Source organism: Rattus norvegicus, chromosome 2 (assembly GCF_036323735.1).
Source record: "Rattus norvegicus strain BN/NHsdMcwi chromosome 2, GRCr8, whole genome shotgun sequence".
In the NCBI taxonomy this organism is placed as follows: Eukaryota; Metazoa; Chordata; class Mammalia; order Rodentia; family Muridae; genus Rattus; species Rattus norvegicus.
The window spans coordinates 216,473,618-216,495,371 of record NC_086020.1 but is presented as its reverse complement, the minus strand read 5'-3'; the positions used below and the strand labels follow the sequence as shown (position 1 = coordinate 216,495,371).

The 21,754-nt window shown below is 36.1% G+C and overlaps 1 protein-coding gene across 2 annotated transcripts in view; it reads right to left on the bottom strand.

Annotated features, from left to right (window-relative positions):
* Ndst4 (N-deacetylase and N-sulfotransferase 4) overlaps positions 1-21,754 on the bottom strand; it is a 332,494-nt gene that overhangs the window by 298,664 nt on the left and 12,076 nt on the right. Inside the window, exons 2-3 of one of the 2 annotated variants that reach the window (XM_039102716.2) lie at positions 16,511-16,702; positions 7,053-8,269 (exon numbers count right to left, since the gene is read on the bottom strand). In XM_039102716.2, coding sequence (XP_038958644.1) covers positions 7,053-8,030 — 978 coding nt within the window. In that variant the 5' untranslated portion in view covers positions 8,031-8,269; positions 16,511-16,702. 2 annotated transcript variants of the gene reach the window in all.

Here is a 21,754-nt window from a genome sequence, read left to right as displayed (position 1 = left end):
ATCTGCTGAGGTCATTAGAAAATGTGTCACATTCGCAAAAGAAAAATACTTAAGGCATCTTTTAATTTTTTTCTTTTTTAATTAACACATGATAACTTTTTGAATTCATGGGTATAGTGTGATATTTCAATATATATATATATACATATATATATACACATATATATATAATTAAGCCAAGGCAATTAATATTTTTTCATCAATTATATTTGATCTCCTGTTTGTTAGTTCTCTATAAAAATTTAAACCCCATTATTATGTACTATGGGCATCCCATTACTATGCTGCAGAACACTAGAACTTTTTATACTAACTGTAGGTCAGTACCTATGGTGCAGGACTGCTTTGTGTCACTGCTCTCTACCCTTCCTAACCTCTACTAATCATTGTTCTACTTTATTACACATTGATTTTTTTGAAATGAGAACATTAGGCATTTTAGTCAAGATATTGAAGTTGAAGACATTTCATTGAAGCAGAAATCCAGAAAGTGTAATTGAGCAGTATAGATGTATAAAGGTAAATTTTGGGCTGAGTCACAAAGAACCTTAAAATAAATTTAATTTTATTAAATAGACCATGTCCTTTTGTCTTATATATAGTAGATAGTCAAAGAAATAAATGAGTGCATTTCATCAAGATATTTAAGAATGTTAGCCTAGAGGCCAGACTGATGGATCCGCAGTGAAGAGCACTTGCTGTTCTTCTAGAAGACCCTACTCCAATCCACAATATATACACAACTCACGACTGTCTGTAAACCCAGTCCAGGGCATCTGATTCCCAACTCTGGCCTCCATGGGTACCGTGCACATGTAATACACAGGTATATATGCATACCCCACACACACGAACATAAAATTAAAATAGCATATTATGTGTCTGGCAGTAAGTGTGGGTATGGACATGAAGGGAAGTGTAATAAAGGAATAAGTGTAACCTGGCACTGCAACTATGACAATCTGTGTGGAAGTTTCTCCAAAAGATAGAAATTGATCTACCACATGATCCAGAGACGCTCCTCTTAGGTATATAACCAAATGATTCTATGTTCTACTTTAGGGATAACTGCCATCCATCTTAATTACTGCTTTACCAAAAAATGAAAAAGAAAAACAATGAAAGGAAAAAAGCTAATAAATGTAAAAAGCCTAGATGCCCATTGACTGGTGACTGGATATTTAAAAAAAGTACCGCATATTTATACAATGAAATATTATTAAGAAAATAAAATTATAAATCTTCGAGGTCTATGGATAGAGCTGAAGATACCCATTCTGAGTGAGGTAACCTAGAACAAAGACATGTTTTATCCTATCTTAAATATTACCTTTGAATTTTCAGACAAGTGTGCTTTTATTTGAAACACTCATAGAAGTGAGAAAACTGCTTAAGTGGTTATGGGAATAGAGTTTCAAGACGGGGTGGAGAGAATACATTGGTAGAAAGAATAATAATGGAAAAATAGAATGGGAATGGTTAAACCTGGGTTAGGAAACAAAGGGTAGAGGAGATAGTACAGGGATAGATAAATAACACTGAAGACATTTGCAAATGTAAGCCTACTAGAGTAGAATTTTTATTGTGTATATATATGTATATATACATATTAAATATATAGTTATATATAGAGAAGTAAAATGGAGTTACTTTATAACAGAGAGACAATATCTCATTACACATCGGAGACTAGTGAGTAAAAGTCACAGTTCTTGGAATGGGTTATTTATTTCTTTTGAACATATTATTCAGTGAGGTCCCAGAGGCCCCAAACACTCAGGGTGTTTCCTAAGCTAATGATTACCCTCTCCAATTTGAATTTATAGTTCTATTGCTGAAGACGCCACAATCACGAGTCATAGAAATGCTGAAATCCAGCTGGTACAGTCCTGCAAGCTTCATCCTTCCTGGATTGATTCCTTAGTGCATGGAGATGCTATGCAAACTAGCAAAGAGGAAAGGAAGCACCAATTTCACCAAGTGACCTGCAAGTTACAAGGGTTACTAGACTGAGGAAACAGATACTAATGCAATAGAGACGCAAACATCATGGGAGTAAGCAGTCACTCGGACATTAAATTGCTTTTCAAATGGATGAGGAAAGTCATGGCAAAATGGGCTGATGTAGGAAGGATTGATAAAGATAGGAGTTCCATATGAGACAGCTTTGGTTACACAAAACCATGCAGTTATAAAATTAAGTCTTCTGATTGATCTAAAAAAATCCCCATTCTGTTCATGACAATAAAATGTTGTACTACAAAAAATGATTTTTTGTTCTAATGGCTAAAGGACAATTTTGAATTTGTATCTCAAGTTAGAAAATTGAGCTCAAGTGAATAGATACCAATATGTGTGCATGCACATACTTATGTGACCTATTGATTTATTCATCTATTATAGACACAGATTAGAGTAGTGTCATAAAAAGACTAAACCATTGTTTACTGTTAGGTGTTGTACTTTTTTTCCACACTAATTGTGGAACTGGGCCAGAGAGAGTCAGTCACACACTTAAAGCAAGAGTTGTCATTTGCAGTGCTATAGTATTCCCCCATTAATTTTACTTTAAAAATATCATAAATCTATGATTTATTTCAGGATTATATAGAAATACACTAGTAGAGGTATGATATGCTTACAATAAAAAATGGTGCGCATGGGGTTGGGGATTTAGCTCAGTGGTAGAGCACTTGCCTAGCAAGCGCAAGGCCCTGGGTTCGGTCCCCAGCTCTCCTGGGGTATATACCTCTCCTGGGTATATACCCAAAAGATGCTCCAACATACAACAAAAACACATGCTCCACTATGTTCATAGCAGCCTTATTTATAATAGCCAGAAGCTGGAAAGAACCCAGATGCCCTTCAACACAAGAATGGATACAGAAAATGTGGTACATCTACACAATGGAGTACTACTCTGCTATCAAAAACAATGACTTCATGAAAATGGATGGAACTAGAAAACATCCTGAGTGAGGTAACCCAATCATAGCAAAGCACACATAGTATGCACTCAATTATAGGTGGATATTAGCCCAAATGCTCGAATTACTGAAGATGCAGTGCTTGGACCACATGAAACTCAAGAAGGATGACCAATGTGCAGAAGCTTCACTTCTTTAAACAGGGAACAAAAATATCCATAGGAGGGGATATGGAGACTAAGTTTAGAGCAGAGATTGAAGGAATGGCCGTTCAGAGCCTGCCCCACATGTGACCCATACATATATAGCCACCAAAACTAGATAAGATGGATGAAGCTAAGAAGTGCATGCTGGCAGGAACCGGATATAGATCTCTCCTGAGAGACACAACCAGAACATGTCAAATACAGAGGCGAATGCTAGCAGCAAACCACTGAACTGAGAACGGGACCGCGATTGGAGGAATTAGAGAATAGACTGAAAGAGCTGAAGGGGCTTGCGACCCCATAAGAAGAACAACAATGCCATTCAACCAGAGCTTACAGGGTCTAAACCACTACCCAAAGACTGTACATGGACTGACCCAAGGCTCCAGCTGCATATGTAGCTGTGAATATCTTTGTTGGTCACCAATGGAAGGGGAAGCCCTTGGTTCTGCCAAGGTTGGATCCCCAGTGTAGGGGATTATTGCGGGTAGCAGTAAAGGGGAGAGGATAGGGAGTTGAGCACCCATGTAGAAGGGGAGAGGTGGGGGTTAGGGGGCTGATGGACAGGAAACCAGGAAGAAAATTACATTTGAACTGTAAATAAGAAATACCCAATTTAATAAAAATGGAAAAAAATAAAAATAAATAAGAAAAGAAATTAAAAAGAATTGATATGACAAAAAGCATCAAGGAAAGCATTAGATACCTAATGGCGTAACAAAAGAAGCTGACTTTTTAGCAGAGACTATGGAGCCCATGAGAGACTGAAGTAACGAGCTGCAGGAATCAAACACAATTTCCAGTCTAGAAAGTTTACTCTGCAAAGCTGAGAATGCAAAAGAAAAATAAAGTCAGTAAAGGCTTTCTCTGTAAGGGAAAGGCAAGGAAGTTCATGGACCCCACACATGGTCTACAAAGTTGCTAAGAAATAATATGGAAAAACACTATGTACAAAACTGATTTCTTCTCTTTTTTTTTATGAAACTGATTTCTAACAGCAAATTCAACTACTGTAGTCTACTACTGTAGTGTGGAGTCCAAGCCACTTTCATCTTGGGGTGAAAATTTAAAGACAAAAATCAAAGAAAGTAAGAGTTAATTTTCCAAGAGATGCAAAAAAAAAAAATTGCAAGGAAAATACACGTGAACTCGTGCGATCCTTCTGTGTGTGTTTTAGAAGCACTGGTATGAACATCCAAATGCGAGGAAGAGTTGGAAAGCAAACGTGGAGTACGAAATATTCCACACTCTTAGTGGGAATGTGAATTGGCCCCTGAGGAGAGACTGAAGCTTACTTTAACTCATAGGCATCTACAATGGAATTACCACGTGTGGTGGTTTCCATAAAAATAACCCCCATAGGCTCACATATCTGAATGTTTACTCCTCAAGGAATAGCACGACTTGGGAAGAATAAGGAGGTGTGGTATTGATGGAGAAAGTACGTCACTGGTGGTGGCTTTGAAGTTTCAAAGCCAATGCCAAGACCAGTGTCTCTCCCTCTCCCTGCTGCATGCAGATTCAGATGTAGAACACTCAGCTACTTCGCAGGTACCGTATTTTCCATGCTCCCTGCAATACCGATAATGGACTAAACCTCTGAAACTGTAAGCCAGCCCCAGTTAAAGCTTCATTTTATAAGAGTTGCTGTGGTCATGGTGTTTCATCACAGCAATGGAACCCTGACTAAGCCACGTGTGAATCATGACTCATATCTGACTATGTATATATTATGAAGTGATATTTATCTGAGGAAGAAACATCCTCAACACCTTTCACTTTAATATAGTAATAAACTGTGTTAAAGGATATGATAAAGAGAGATGAAAAATGTGATATGCATGTATATATGTATATATATATATGTGTGTGTATATATGTATAAATACATACTGAACTATTATTCATTTTTTAAAATGCAGAAAATTCTGTCACTTACATAATCAACTTGACATTATTTATGTGAACCTTTCCTGGTATAGAAAACTGAGCTTGCATCTGTTATCTGAAGTGTATTTGTCTGAGTTCACACAAGCAAAGTAGAATGGAAGTCATCAGAGATTACAGGGCTTGGGAATGAGAGATGTTCATAAAAAATATAGTAAGTTTTGCTTATAGAGTGTTAAATTAAATCATGTCTATATTGGCAAATATTACACATCTAATATATTCTGTTAAACTAATATATATATATATACTTTTGAATATGTCCAATCTAAATATGTATTTATATAAGTATATAATCTCAGCTCTTTGAGATTATAAAATTTTCGTATCTCTGTTAAGTCTCACTATTCTGGTATTTTGCTTAGGGTTCTACAGTTTAGGAAACCACCGGGATTTTGCATATCTTATGAATAATGGTGAGTAGCCATCAGTTTTCCTTTGCAAACAAATTTCCTAGCTAGGTTTGAGTTGGTCAATTCAATTTAAACCTATAGAAATCTTTTAATTCATATTGTTCTTTGGGTATAAATTAGAACTGGCTGTTCTATTTTTTTCAGATTAGGTACTTCATAGTCTAAGATTATTTCAAAACATGTGACTTCTTCTAAATTTAAGATAAAATATTAGCATTTAAATTAATTGAAACAAATAGTAAATCAAAATTTTAAACCCAGAAATGTAGACAATTTCAGCTGCAATCACTTAAACACTTTTGCCAGATCTGAATGATGTATTTGTGTCCAGGTGGAATAGTATGTTGCTCAGAGACCCATTAGTAGTAGAGCTTGCTGGTCTGCATGTATTTCAGAGATTTTTTAAGTGAACTGATTTTGTGGGTATCAATATTTTATCTATTAGTGGTCATGACATTTAAGCTGATATTTGAAGTAGCATGCAGGGCTCATGTTTACAAAGCTGAATAACAGAAGACTAAGAGACAATAAAATAGCAATCCTTCTCCTCTGACAACAACAACAACAATAGTAATAATAATAAATTTGTGTGTATGTTTATCAAATACTTTGCACATTGTCAGTTTTGTTATATGCAAGACACCATAAGATATAATGAGTCAGCCTATCGGAACATTTGACTAAAACTAAAAGAATTAGTCTCAGAATTCTCTGAGTTTATAGTTGACCATGCATAGTATATTTTGCTAATATCATTTTCTATTTCTGGCTCTTACCCAGTTTGTCTTTAACTCTTTCTCAGCCTCCCAGGAAGCTGAACTAGAAACTTATCTTTGTGTTTGGCCTTTTGTGTATTTAGTAGCAATCACAGTGTATGTTTTACAATGTAGTCAACTGAGTACAGCCCTGAAATATTGCCTATTGTCACTTCTCTCATATCCAAACCAATATCATAAATTAGTAGAGATAAAATTAATGCTTCTTAAGACCAAGTCCCTTTAAAACTATTTTTGCTGATGGCATTATTTACAATAGTATAAACGTTTCACACAGGTGAAAACTATGCTTGCATGAGGTTACAGAAAAGACTTAAGCTATAGTTCATCTTGTTTTTCAATCACCCTGATCAAATCCAATGTACACAAGTGGTTGGTTCATAAACAGAGTCCTGTAATGTTATGAATTTCAAAGTTACAATCTGCCACACATTGAATCTGGAGTTACTTATAATGGCTTCTTGTTGGGATAGACAAGAAGATGTGAGATGAAGATCAATTATATTTTAGGATATCTATGCTTTTATTCTAATGTGTTGTGTATCTCCCTCTCCCCACCCTCCTTCTTTTCTCCCCCACCTCTGTGTATGTCTGTGTGTATGAGTGTGTATACGCGCGTGCGTGTATGCATTTGTATATCTGAGCTTTTGTGTGTGTGTACAATAGTTTAAGATTGGCTTAAATCGGTGATTATGTTATAAAGTATTTTAAAGATCATGTTTTATTAATCCCATAGAGCACTAACAAATTACAAATCAAGTTGTTCTTTATCCATGCTCTTACCTTCACATCTTTGACATTCATCCTTGTGCCCTCCTTCCCCACAAATATGTCATCAATGTCCACAAGGATGTACCTGTCCAAGGATAGTGTCAGCCTCTTGCCCGACAAGAAAGAGATGGCGTCTATGAAAATGAGCTTGTGCAACCAAAAGTTCAAATTGTTACCAAAAAGAACTCGCTGGATCCCATCATGAAGCCCCAGATCCTGAATTATTGTCGCATAGAGTGTTTGGCTGGACAAGAAAGAGAGGGACTTTTCTGTTTGTAACTCAGTTAAAAGCACTGGCTGGTAGGTAGAATGGTTATATTGGAAAATTGTCCAGTCTTCCCCAGGAAGAGGTCCCTTTTCAACTTTGGGGCCTTTGGTAATATGAAGCAGAGGAGACTGGGGGTTCACAGAGCAGTCCTTCAGAGCTACATTATTGAATAAGTTCAAAGGAAACCCTTTCAGTTGTGTAGTCGGCAAGCTGTTCTCATTGGCTTTATGAAAACCAATAATGCTAACACTGTATTCTATACAGTATTTTTCTAAAAGCTCCCGGTTCCATGAGTCCATGCTGACGTACTTCAAAATGTTTTCGTAAATAATCAATGTGTACTTCCCCTTGCCACTATCGGTAAGAGGAGGTATGTCTCCCTTGCCTGGAGCAATGACCATCTGGTACTGAAACCGGCTGGACTCCAAGATTGCTATAATATCTTGACCAAGTTGCGAATACTGGCTCTCTACAAAGAGAAGGACAGTGGGATCAGTTTTGGATGTATCAATAGGCTTGATGGTTTTCAGTTCTATAGACCGATAAGGAAGGTTTTTGATGTCAGCGCACTCTGCTTCTGCAGTAGTTTCGACAAGGGTCATTTCCTGTTTGTAGCCAGAGTACAGGAAGTAGGCAGAAATGACGATGCTCACCAAACAAAAGGTAGCTAAGAGAACAATCAGTGTTCGAAAGCTTCTCCGAAACTTTACAATAAGATTCATTTTAAAAATCAATGCGTTGGGAGCCTTTTCTGGCTTCTTTCCCTAATGTGCCATGGCGAACATATAGTGAGATGGTACCAGTTTCCCTTCCCAAACATTCATGTAACCATTGCAAATCATGGGAGATTCTCGAAGGAATCACAAATGAGTCAAATCTGGTAGACCAGCAGACCAGGAAGGCAACAGCTGAGATGCTATGTCCAATACCAAGAACTGCTGCAGAGTCCTTTAAGCATTATCTGAAAGAGAGAAGAAATGTAATAGCTAAGAGCAAAAAGGAGGAATGTTCCGGGTTATGTCTACATGCTTACTGATATCTAAGAAGCCCATTAAAGAGTATTCTAGTCTTGTTACTATGACAAATACTAATAATACCCCCTGGTAATCTGGGTCTTGATATTTGATACATAGCCCACTTATATTTTGATGGCTTCTTGCAACCTTCGTGAAGATCTGTCTGAATTCGGTCAGTTATCCACATGTACATAAGAGCACATATTGAGATCAGTTTCAACTAATTATCTTGAAAAGGAGGGAGACAAAAGAGGCACAGAGGAAATTAGATGCATATTATCTATTCTGACATAAGATGGTGACCTTTTTCTTTGAAAAAAGGATGAGATATCAATCTTAAGTATTAGAAATGTTCCTCCCAGTAAGCAACAGTGAAGCAAATTAAAGAAAAAAAACATATGGGACTAAATCTGTCAACCCAAAGAATAAGCAGAATTTAAATGTGACATTTATTTAACATCAGTTTGTTCTGAATTAGGATGATAGATCCATATACCACAATGGCGCATGCCTGTGTTCTCTGACAGCTAATGTTTCAACTCTAGGACTCATCCTTTATACTCAATTTTCTCATTTCTCCATCCTTGATGGTAATGGCTAGTCAAGGTGACAAAGTGGTACCTTCGGAAATTAGTACATCAGTAATGTTTATTCCCTGCCTCACAAATAAAAGATGTGATGATATTCTATGGAATATAAGAAGATGTGGTCTGGTGTGTTTGTTATATCCTAAATGAATATATATATACACATATATATATATACATACATATATATGTGTGTGTGTGCGTGTGTGTATGTGTATGTTTGTGTGTGTCAAGATATTTAAATAAATTTTTATTTGTAAACAAGTTATATAAAATTAAGTTCTGGATAATAGGAAGGCTATTTAAAAAGCTGTTTCAAAAATGTAAAAGTGTGTATTATGTTTTCTTAAAGGCTGCAAATTAATATGCTAAATTTTTAATTGGACCCTCACCTAATCTTTCATGCAGTATATACTGGAGGACCAGTTAGAAGCACACAGAATCCAATGGGAGCTTTCTCTTCTTCTTCTGGCTTTCCTGGCTCAGGAAACACAGGAACAGAGTCTATGAATTACTTCTATTCATAACAATTCAAAAAGAGCCAGTATTTCCCTCATCAGCACATCAAGGAAATCAAATTTCATGTTTTATGAAATTTATGAACATCAACAGAATGACCGACCCACTCTACCTGTCACAGCCCCTGAAACCTTTCCCACAGGGCAGATGACTGCCAACAGCTTGACTTCAGTTGAGTGGAAGGGTAATTTTTAGGACCTGCATTCCTTGTCCCAGTCTGTGATTTAGAGAGCATGTCTATCTCTCTGTGTCCTCCTTCCATGTATGCACCTGGGGATTGCGGTAGAATGCATGTTTCTTCATAAGTCCCTCCTTGTTGCAATATGTTTGAACATGGATTTAGAGACAAATCATTGCAAATTTCTAGTCATGAAATTAGTAACCAAAGCAATTACAATGACTATTGTGGCTAGGGTTGTTGTTTGGTTTTGTTTGTTTGTTTTGTTTTTTTCTGGAACTGTGAAATTCAATGAGTACTAGATCTAAGGGATGGCGATCACATTAAAATGTGTCTGGTGTTTATTACTTAAAGGTGTTCTTGTAAGACATACAGCTCAGCAAAGTTTACCTAAAATTGGAAAATAAACAATGTCTTGCTGCCATTCACCTCCTTGCTAGTCATTACATGGTCTTGCCTGACTCCATTGTTCTATTATTCTCCCATTATTCAATTTTCAATTAAAAAAATAAATTTGGAAGTGTGTTTAAAAAACTACAATCACAATGTGAAGTGTTTATGACTAAAAAGATCTGTAACCTACAAGTTGCCCTGTGGTGAAATAAGGTGAAGGTATGAATTTAGCAGCCAGTGTAATTAAATTTAAATCCAGTGAGAATAACTTTTATTTCAATGTTTAAAGTTAAAATAGTCACACTGTAAATGTACTGGAGAAAATGAAGACAAATCACCAAGGTGAGTAGGCTAACCTTAAATTAAGGTATAAGTTGGAATGAGACAAATCTTTAATATTTTTCTTGGCTTGACTTTTGGTAACACCTAGGGAAAACACAAACTTGGTACCATGTTGCTACATTTTATGAATTTGCATCTAATATCAGGAGACTTACTGATAATTTGCTCACATCTCATAGTAGTGAACCCTATGCACTTAATTAAATCTATATTGTATAAACATTTTACCATGTGTTCTAAGGCACCAGTATCTTTTGTGATGAGTTTCAAATTTGTAGCAGGTTTTTAAAAACATGTTGCCTTTTCTGTACATGAAATAAAATTGGAATATAAGAGAAATACTGATATACTTTACATATTGTAAAGGTAAGTGATGCTTACAAACATTCTTAGTTGTGCGTTTGTGTGAGACCTTATGTGTGCATTTTTGTTTATGTGTGGGTGCATGCATGTGTTTGAGTATGTGTTTATCAGAGGAGGGCTCTTTCTATAAGATGAGCTTTTTTTGTCATAGACAAAAATCGGGTCAGAGCAGACAGACATTATTTAACCTGGTTTTAAATTACAAATATAAGTGGTGTTATTGTTCAAGATCAAGGTGGTATGTGAGATTCTGAAAATGTATTCTGTTAACTTAATAGAACAGTAGACTAAACGTCTTTAGACATCATTATTAGTTACTTAAAGATCCCATCTGCTTCTCGACTACACTATGCTAATATTACTTCAGGAACAATAATGTATTCATAAATCATCACTATTTTCCAAAATGAAAGTCCAGAGCAGTGAATAGCTCTTGCATTTGATCAAAATGACAGTGGTTTGCTATTTGGTGCTTTTCTAGAAAAAAAATCTTTTCAATTCTGGTAAATAACCTGTTGATTATTTCCTAACTTTTATATACTTCATATTTTTCCATTTTTACTGACATAATATAAATTTATTTTAATGCCCAGAGTATACATTTTTACTAGTAGAAATTCCTAAAAGTGCCATTTTCGAATATAATGATAACATTACTACCACAATATTATACAGTACTATAATATTATACTAGGTACATAGCTCTGAGCTATCAGCTGTATTCATACTTCAGAAGATTATGAAGAGAAGCCAGTAAATAGAAGAGTAAATGTCAAGCAATTTCTTTTATCACTATTTCCTGCAGAAACATAAAGTGTGTGTGTGTTTGTGCCATTTTCTTAGGTCTTATTTTTGAGATGGAAAAACAACAGGATTTTAAAAATAGAATATGTTTCTATGATAATCAAGTGGTAAATACATAATCATCACATTTATCTTAAAGAACATAGGAACATCAAAAATATAACTCTGCTAACATGAGCATTTGCTCTGTGAAGGTTTTTGTTGATTATTTTATTTATTTACATTTCAAATGGTCTCCCCCTTCCCTATGTGATATTTAAGGCATATAAACACAGTAGTAGAAACACCATCTATGGCCAATGTGAGCTCTTATATGAACCCTCTAATAATCAATGCTTGGAACTTATTTTTAGATTGAACATTTCATCATTGAGCTATATCCTTAATGAAAAAACTAATGATCAAGTCGACAGAACACAGGGGCTGGGATTAACCAGAACTAATGGTTTTAGAACTACTGTCTAATTTAAGGGTGCCTGCAATCCAGACAGTTCTTATGAGATCTTCAGATGAGTGTGAGCTGACCTATATATCTGCCTGATTTTCTGTGGTTGTGGGAGGGACGTTGACTGGGCACATTTAGAATCAAGTACAGACCAGCCACACAATCTAGACTCTGGCTTGGCTTCTAGATTTTTACTCTTTGTGTAAGAAGTCAAGGCGTTCTTGCCACACCTCAACAAATGGACATTTATTAAGAACCGGCTGTTTTATAAATGTGCAAATTCATCTGGATCTCATATCATGAGTAAAACAATCTAAGTTCCATTGGTTTAAACCACTCCTTATTTCCTCTCTTTGCCAGTTATTTCTGTCTCCAAAGCTTTGTTGTTATGGACGTTTGTTTGTTCTTGTTTTGTGAGAGTGGGTGATTTTCAAATAACCTTTTTAAAGTTTATGTTCAGAGAGTCAATATTAGAAGTCCATGTATTAATCACACAATATGCATGACATTGCTTACGTTCCCCAACTGCCCTTTCTTTCTCTTAATATATACAATCTATGGAGAAGCCAGAGATGGCTGGAGAATTGTACCCTGGCGTGCTACCTTGTTTAGATATAATCTTTGCACTTGGCCCCTTTTTATTCTTTATAAGAGTGTATCTCCATAAAGATACTATATAAAGCACTCTTAAAAACTCATACTGATTCTCTTTTCTTAATAATGTTTGTTGTTTTCAAACTGGGAAAGCATATTGAAAAAAAATTGAAAGCTCAGAATGTTAAAATGAAAATTGTTTTACAACCTTATTGTGCTTTACATGATATGTAATTTTTTAATGGGCTACTGACACACCAAACTTCATTTTATCTTACCTTTTTACTTGATATCATGGTAGAACTAGTCATAGTAAAACTAAAAAGAATTTAAAAGGTTTTCTAACGTAGTTTTTCTTTGTTTCTGTTTCTACTCCTTCAACTAACAACTCTCTAAGCCCACTCAGATCACTGAAGTGTCCAACTGTATGGTTTACGAAGAAAGCAGAGGGTGGTGGAACTGTTTCAAAATCATATAGGGATGAGGTTGGACTCCTTCCATGACTGTTTCCAAACCTGGGTTCAACACATTTTTTCTTTGCTTCCCTATCCCTGAGAACTACAAAAAGTAGTGTAATGTTTCGCTACAGACACAAGTAGCACGCATCCCTGTATTCTTTGGTAAGGACTTGTTGATTTGTTCTTGGTCTCAGGACTCGTCACACAATTGTTACTCTTTGTTTATTGTCCCTGACCTGGATTTATTTCAGTTTGCAGCTTTTCATAGAATATTCTAATCATGTTTAACTCGAGCTCCTCCTCCATATACTCTGTCACATTCATGTTCTGTTCATCTGTAATTGAACAGGAACCTTAATATGCTTCTCCGCATTTGAACTTAAATTTTTGAAGAATATTTGTTGGCATTTTTCTTGTGAAATTCTCTTATCTTCCCTTTGGACTGGAGCTGGGAACCATTTCCAATTGTGGAATGGGAGAGGCTCTATTTCCCTTTCTCTAGGCATGGACTACTGTTAAACATTTTTAGAAATCCAGCCTGGGAGTAATGTAATGATCTTACAAAGGTTCAAGGAGGTAGTGTGTCTCCATTGTATGCTCTCAGCATAACTTACTGCTCAGGGAAATTCAATTGACAAATCTCATACAGAGTACCATAAAGGCAGGGGCACGTGATTTACTCAGAGGGAAATCTTGAACACTCTGCAGACTATCTGGTATTTGACGGACCTGCGCACATCCACACACGTATGCACATGCGTGCACACATGTGCTCGTGCACAAACACACACACACACACACATATACACACAGAGTCAGTAACAACTTACTGTGTACAATTTACTCACTTTTCTTTCATAAAATTCCAATTCAAAAGTCATTATTTCTATGGCAAGGAAGAAGACATCAGATCCTCGGTTTTAACATTAGAAACAATAGGATCCTTAGTGATGTTTATTTTTCTATTTTTATATGTGACTACATTCTCTTCGAAGAGATTTAGGAGAGTGGTCGCCAACATATTGTTTATTTCTGTCTTTTACCTTGTATATTATTGAATTTTTTGCAAGAATGATACACTGTTTGTAAACTCCCAACAAAACAATGGCAAACAACTTTGAAACAGGAGTTAGTTTTGTGACTTTGCTTCAAAAGATAAAATTCTATAATCTTGCAAATAAATGACTTCCCCTATTTACAACATGCATTGACTAACTTTCTTCTAATACTTTCAGGAATGTGCTGTCCCTATATTTTATTTTGGGACAAAACTAAATATTTTGTTAACTGACTTAAGGGTTTTTCTAAGAAGCGTTTGTGTATATTTCTGTAGCCTACGCCTTGGTTATGTCTCCTCTTACAGTCAGATATTTTCCCTACCTTCAAGCATAACCCAATATGAATTATAAAACAGTAAATATGAAGCAATATTAAATAAATTTAGTGCTTTACTTATAATATTTTAAAAGTTTCATGACAATGGTCAAGTCTATGGTTTCTAAACTTGGACAACAAATCACACCAAATTTTCTCTAAAGTTCTTGCGAGTAGACCTTTTTGACACATGCACTATGTTTGATGAGTTTTAGTTTGTAATATATATGTTTCATTTATCACAGGCCTCTGGAATCTTTAACTAGGTTGTCTTATGAGGAGCAAACACACAGCCATTTGTCTTTCCAATTTTCCTTTAAAACGTCTATTTTTCCATCAAAGCAACAGGATAGTGAAAATGCCAGTGTGCGAGCAAGCATGGATGGACTCTAGTTCTTCCACAGAGAGACTGCCCCCCCGCCCCCGCCGCCAACAATGACCTTGTGAGACATTATAGTGAGGTCCAGGCAGTGAGTTTAAAGGTAGGCTGAAAAACCAGGACACCCCAGTTTGCCACCCACACAAGCTCTTGAAGGAGTTGACAGGGTGGTGTGTGTGACAAAGGTACAGAGGATCCACAAACATATGCTGTCATTAACGTCCCATTTGTACCTCCATGTGTCTCCTCGAGTCCAGAGGGGTGAGATTGTATTAATATTGATATATTTCCCTTCAGAATTTACCTTTTGTTTGAAAATTCAAAATGAGATCTGAATTCTCACCTGATTTTAAGTGTAGCTATCATTTTAGCAACTATTTTAAATCACACCCAGTCTATCATATGTACAAGGACATATTAATGATCCTTTCTTCAATCTCAAATACCTAATTGTGCTATTTTCCAGGGATCTCTTTTCCTAACATACTTTTCACTCCATCCATTACTTTACATATTGCAGGATTTCAGGAATGTAAATTCACCTCCTGCAGAGTCAGGGATTGTGACACCTATAAAACTACCCATGTCATCAGAGTGGCATGTGTTAATTTTTAATAAGTCAAGAAGACTTAAAGTTATTTGGTAATAAAAGCAATGCATTTATAAACCTATATAATGTAAGATACTGTAAATGATTTATTTTTATGGAGTTGTATATTACACAGGACAGCGGTGGAAATAAACAATGCCCTTATAACAATTGGCATAATATCAAAATGAAAGACTTATCTGCAGTCCAGTCAATATGTCATAGAAACGTTCCATAAAGGGAGGTTAGTAAGTCCTTCAGAAATGTGTTTTTAGCAGCAGCTGCAAACAGTGGGCTGTCAATTGATAAATAATATTTCTTGGAAGAACAAAACATGATTTCTATTTTTAAAATGTGTATTTATTGTTAAATCTTGGGGTCTCCTAAATCTCTCAACACAAGAGGGCAATATTCTCTTACTTTTATTGCAAAACTAGAGCAATCACACACCTGTTCTTCACATAAAGATTAAAGAGGAAGGAAAAGTGCTACCTAGATGAGTCCACAGAGTGAAGGTAACTATTGAGATGACTATGTTGACGACATTAGGAGAGATAAGGGAGTCTTAATGTTAAAGCATTAATTAAGCCTTAATTTTATACCTAATACATTTTAGTCAATTCTATTTCTCACATTTGTAGAAATCAGCTAATTGTATAGTTTGTTGTATTTGAATTTGCGTTGGTTTTTACACAGGTTTTAGTGTTTTTCTTAATGCACAGCTTACCTAAAAACGTAGCTAACTTTTGTGAACTTTGCAGACTTAGATGATTATTTTAGAAGGAAAAACTATAATCAAATATGGTAAAATAAAATTTCTCACACACTGCTTGCACATAAAATTTATCTACAATTCTTCCTTTATTTTAAATAACATAAAATGCATTGCTTTTTATTGTATTGAAATTCATTTTTACATTTTTCTGTTATATGAAAATGACCTTAAATAAAGTAACTAAAAAGTAATTTAAAGCTCCAGGTCTACTTAAATAATCAATGATGCATAAATTGTTTAAAACACTTTTTTAACATTTTTATTCATCTGTGTGTGTGTGTGTGTGTGTGTGTGTGTGTGTGTGTGTGTGTGGGTGTGTGTGGGTGTGTGTGGGTGTGTGTGGGTGTGTGTGTGTATGTCTGTGTATTTGCACTGAATGTACACACCATAGAGTATTGTCTTCAAGTAAAGCTCAAAGGATAGTTGTTAAAAGTCAGAACTCTTCCTTCACCCTATGGGCTCTAAGGCTGGATGGAAGGTTCACAAGCAGTTTGATTGTCAGGATTGGAGGCAGGTGTCTTTACACAGTTTCTTCTAGCTGGCCTTCACTCTTCACATCTTCAAACACTGCATGAAATCTTAAAATTATAGAATTAGGATAAAGTTAATATGAAATGAATACACGATAGGTGTTCGCTATGATGTGGGTTATCATATAACTCATTTCTCAGACATCATGCCAGGACCATATTTGAAGAAATGTAAAATTATGGCTACATTTGTATTCAGGCTGGAATTATCATTTATTAGTAAACAGGCTTTTGGGATCCTAAATTCTCCTTCTCTGGGTAGATTTTTACACTTGATCTTAGCCAAAAGGCCGAGAAGCGATCTCTGGGTAGATTTTTAGAGTTGAAACATGATGCACTTTCTTTATAATTTATTGATTACCTGAGACTCTGGAAAGAATACTCTTCATCTGCAGCTGCCTTGTATGTGATTTGAGAGATAATGGATCACTAATGGTCATGCAAAGTATCATCTTGAGTAAAATGTGCACAAATATGGTAGACTCTTCTATTCGGCCATTGAGTTTTTTGTTCACATATACTTTTTCCATGATAGTCAATAACATTGAAAAGAAAATATAAAGATAAGAAAACTGTAGCTAGAATAAAACTGCCCAAAGAATACCATAGTTTCTATATTAAAGTTCAAATTATTAATTGACTTGGTGTTGGTAAGTCTTGAATGTATATAATAAGAATGGGTGTGGGAGAAGGCAGATGGAGAGAGATGTGGGGGAGGGAGACAGAGGGGAGGAGGGAGACAAAGAAAGGGAGGAAGAAGAGAGAACTATTGCAGGTTCCACATTGAAACTAGCAGAGGGAGGCTGGTGATAATGTTTAGAGGTGGAGTGCTAGCCTGCCAAGCATTAATTTCTGCCAGGGCTCAACATAGGGCTGCAAATGACAGAAATGACAAACAAACAAATCAAAATACATAAGAGTACAAAAATGGAAAAAAAATAAGAACAGTTTTAAACAGTATGATACTCAACCTGTAATCCATCACAGCACTCAGGAGGCTGCTGTAGAAGGGGCAAGAACTTGAGACCATCCAAGTGCATTTAGTAAATATCAATCAAGCATTGACTACAGAGTGAGACCTCCCTCAATAAACAAAGCAAAGGATCAATAGACACATTTGATTCATTATACCAACAGTGTATATGTATGTATATATTTATATGTATATGAATATGTATATATGAATAAGAACACACCACACACATATATGTATACACATGTGTATACATATATAAATGTATTTATGAAAAAGAAGCCTAGACAAGATATGGTTATATGAAGCATCAAATAAATAGTTCTGTGGCCATTATTTGTTATACTAAGAGTAAATGAGCCAAGTTGTCTTTTAAAAAAATGTTTAGCAGATGAACTAATTCAAGGACATACGGATTGGAAGGGACACAAATAACAGTAGGATAACTAGGGAGGCTCAGCGGTAAGGTGCTTACCATCCAGAATTGACTAATGGAGTTTGGGTGCCTAAAATCCTACAGATCATCAAGCCAATACATTATTTATAATCTTTCAAACTACAGTTTTGGAATATCTTTTGAAAATTGGAAGTTTTAGAAAACATCAATACTCATGGAGTGGTTGGAACAATGGAAGTGACTATGTGAGTGGCGCTTCTAATACAGTATTTCTGTTAGGAGGTCTATTCTTAAATGAACCTCCCCCCATAATTGCCACTGACACTTCTAATCACATACAAGATATTTTTATTAAAATGAATAAATGTGTATTTGTACCTAGTTTGTAATGTTAATGCCATAATTCTTACTACCAAGCCACAGCCCTTCCATAGTAGGTCACTTCACCTATCAACCCAACATTAGCTTGTATTAAAACTCAGCATAACCGTGAGTCCGTTTCCCTTTCTCTTTTCCTCTTAGCTCACAGGATCACACTTCTCACTCTGTGGATCTCATCTGTCAGTCATTGTTTTTGGTTTTTGTTCCATTTCACAAACAGTTAAAACCTTTCTCCTCATATTATTTACTCTTTTCTAAACAAGAAAACTGGACAAATTCTGCCTTCCAGAAAATCAATGCTCATGACATTGAGGGCAAAAGAAACACCCCAGTCTAATTACATTCATGATTCACTGTTTATCTGGTCCATTAATGCTAGGATTCTTGCACATATATTTTGGGTTATTCAGTCAGCTTTCCCTCGTTCCTTTATTTTCTTCTCTTTTCAAGCTTCTATCATTTCTTGTCTTTGTACCTCTCTTCTTTCTTGATCATGTGACAGAGAAAGTGTCAGACACATGGATGAGACCACTCTACTTAGTCACTCATAATCCACTGGATATGGTGTCTTTCTTGCCTTAATCAGGTTCCTGATCAAGGTATGCCCATTGGAGATGCTGCTCAGAGATGCTGCCCCAACCCATGGAGCTGCAGTAAGTTTCCTCTTCACAGTAAGTGACCTATTCACACCAGAGAAAAACCTGTCTACCTCATTCCGTTACAAATCTTCCCGTTTCTTTCCAAGGACAGGGAAATCTTTTGGAGTGCTATATGCTCAGTTTCTCTAGACATGTTGCCGCAAACTCCCTGTAGAGAATTCAATTACCAGTAACTGCTCATTTTGCAGATCAGCAGCAAAGTATACTAATCCTACACAATGACCATTCAGTATTGTAAAAGAACAATGGAAACAAATAAACTTCGAAGTTCACTGGACAGTTGCAACAATTGTGTTAGTGTCTACTGAAAGGATCTTTTTGTCAAAAGATCAATAGAAGAAAAGAGTGAGTTCCTAAACAAACTCTCTGTGGAAAACTATTCTTTGGCAAGGGAACAAAAGCAGATCTGTGGAACAAGAACAGTCTTTTCAAGAAGCGGTCCTAGAATAATTGAATTTGAATATGTGAAGGGTTGTGTACAAAGACCATAGGCACATCCTCAAATTAACTCAAATGATCATACATCACTCAAAAAGATCTAGTACACATACATGAAAGTAAGTGTAAGAAGAAAATCTATAATACCCCTGGGATACAAGATGGGAGAAAATTCATATGCCCTTGGTCCTGACAGTGATTTTAGAGCTGAGAGTCAACTATGAAATAAAGAATTGGTAACCTGTTTCATTAAAAACATGAAAGTCACTATCAAAGATGAGAAAGTAAGGTACACAAGAGAAAGATATATTTAGGGCAGGCATAACTGATATTTAAAAAAACTCATACAAATAATTCTTAAGCATTTCACAATAATAAAATGACTCAATGTAAAGAGAAGCAATGGCACTAAACAGAATGTACATGAACGAACAAATAAAGATGTCCAATAAAGAGAGATACTTCACGTCCTATTCATCTGGTGTTGTAAGTCATAGGAGCAATGGGATACCACTATTTAACTTCCTAAGGCTCAGCCAAAGTCCAAACATTGGACAATATTGGCTTCCGGGAAGGTGTGAAACAAAGGTCTATCGCATTCATTGCTCTTGAATAAAAGATGACATGGTTACTCTGGAAGACATTTCTAAAGTTTCTTACAGAACTGAGCATAATCTTAATACGTTGACCAAAGTGATGATATTTCCTGCTCCAAATCGAGTGAATTAAAACTAACACCTACAAAATTACATTCTTTCTAGGCATTTATTTGTAAACTTCTAGACACTTCTAAACAGTATTGAATATTTTTAAACAATTTCATAAAACACAATGACACTTCTCAACTAATTTGTGTGTGTGTGTGTGTGTGTGTGTGTGTGTGTGTGTGTTTGTATCTATTTATGCAAGTATGTAAACACAAGCACTGAGCTGAAAGGTAGACTTTGGAGAGTCAGGCTAGGCCAGACATTCTTACTCACTGATCTACCTCATTGGTCCAGAAGCAGCACTTTATGATACCTATTTGTTTTCAATCCCTCTGTAGCCCAAGCTACACTGAAGGCATCCCCATGCTGACACCCTCTTTGCTTCTGCTTCCTCTTTTGTCCTTCTTAGTTCTGTCACTCCCTTTCTCTGAGACTACTGTGCTGAACCACTCATCTGCATTCAGAGCACAAGAATATTTTATCTTAGGAAGAAACAAAATCGGTGAACGATGTACATTATTTGTTGGGAAGAAAAGGTGGTGAACACTCTCACATAAATTTTGTTTTGTTTGGTCATTCAAGAACTACTGGCAGGGCCAACAAAGTGGCTCAGCAGGCAAAAGCCCTTACTTCCATCCTGAGAACTAGAGTCTGATGCCTGAAATTGACGTGACGAAAGGAGAGAGCCTACTTCCACAATTTGTCCTCTGATGTCCACATCTATGTGCCTGCATTCATTATGCACACTGATGGTTGGACATGCGCTCACACACACACACACACACACACACACACACACACACACACACACACACACACAGCAACAGAATGACACATCCTATAACAGCACTACCAAAACAAAATAGAGTTGCTATTATTTGTTGATTGATTGAATGCACAGAGGGGAAAATGAGTCGTGAATAACCCCAAGATGCACTTGAACCTTTTCTAGTCATTTATAGATTTTTTTTTTGCTGGATAATTCTTGTCCTGACTATTCAATAGCACTGGGAATCCATCCTATGACACATCTGCATAGTAAAGCAATGAGACCACCACGTGGTGAGTGAAGTTACAAGGGAGACTCAGTTATACAAAAGTAGAGAAAATGTGCTGATGGGGAGGTAGTAGTATTTCAGTAAAACTAAAGAGACATGCAAAAAGAAATGACTCTGGGTTGCTGGTTATGGAGGAAGAAAAGTCAAGGTCTTTGATGAAATTTAAGGGCATTGGCTAGGGAAACTCGCAAAACCCAAGGAACAGTATGAAGATGAGAGTGGCTAGCAAGATGACAAACCCACACCATGGTGCTGGGGCACAGCACTGCATGGGTGGCTTGTGAAGAAGTCCAAATGATGAAGCAAACAGGAGCTGTAGACATTTTTCCCTGCAAAAGTTTGATGATATATTTGAATTCAGACATACAAGGATTCATTGGCTTTGAATTTCCAAGAGAGTGCTGGTACACTAGAATTTTTTCATTTTTTTATTGGTTATTTTATCTATTTAGATTTCAAATGTTGTCCCCCTTCCCAGTTTCCCCTC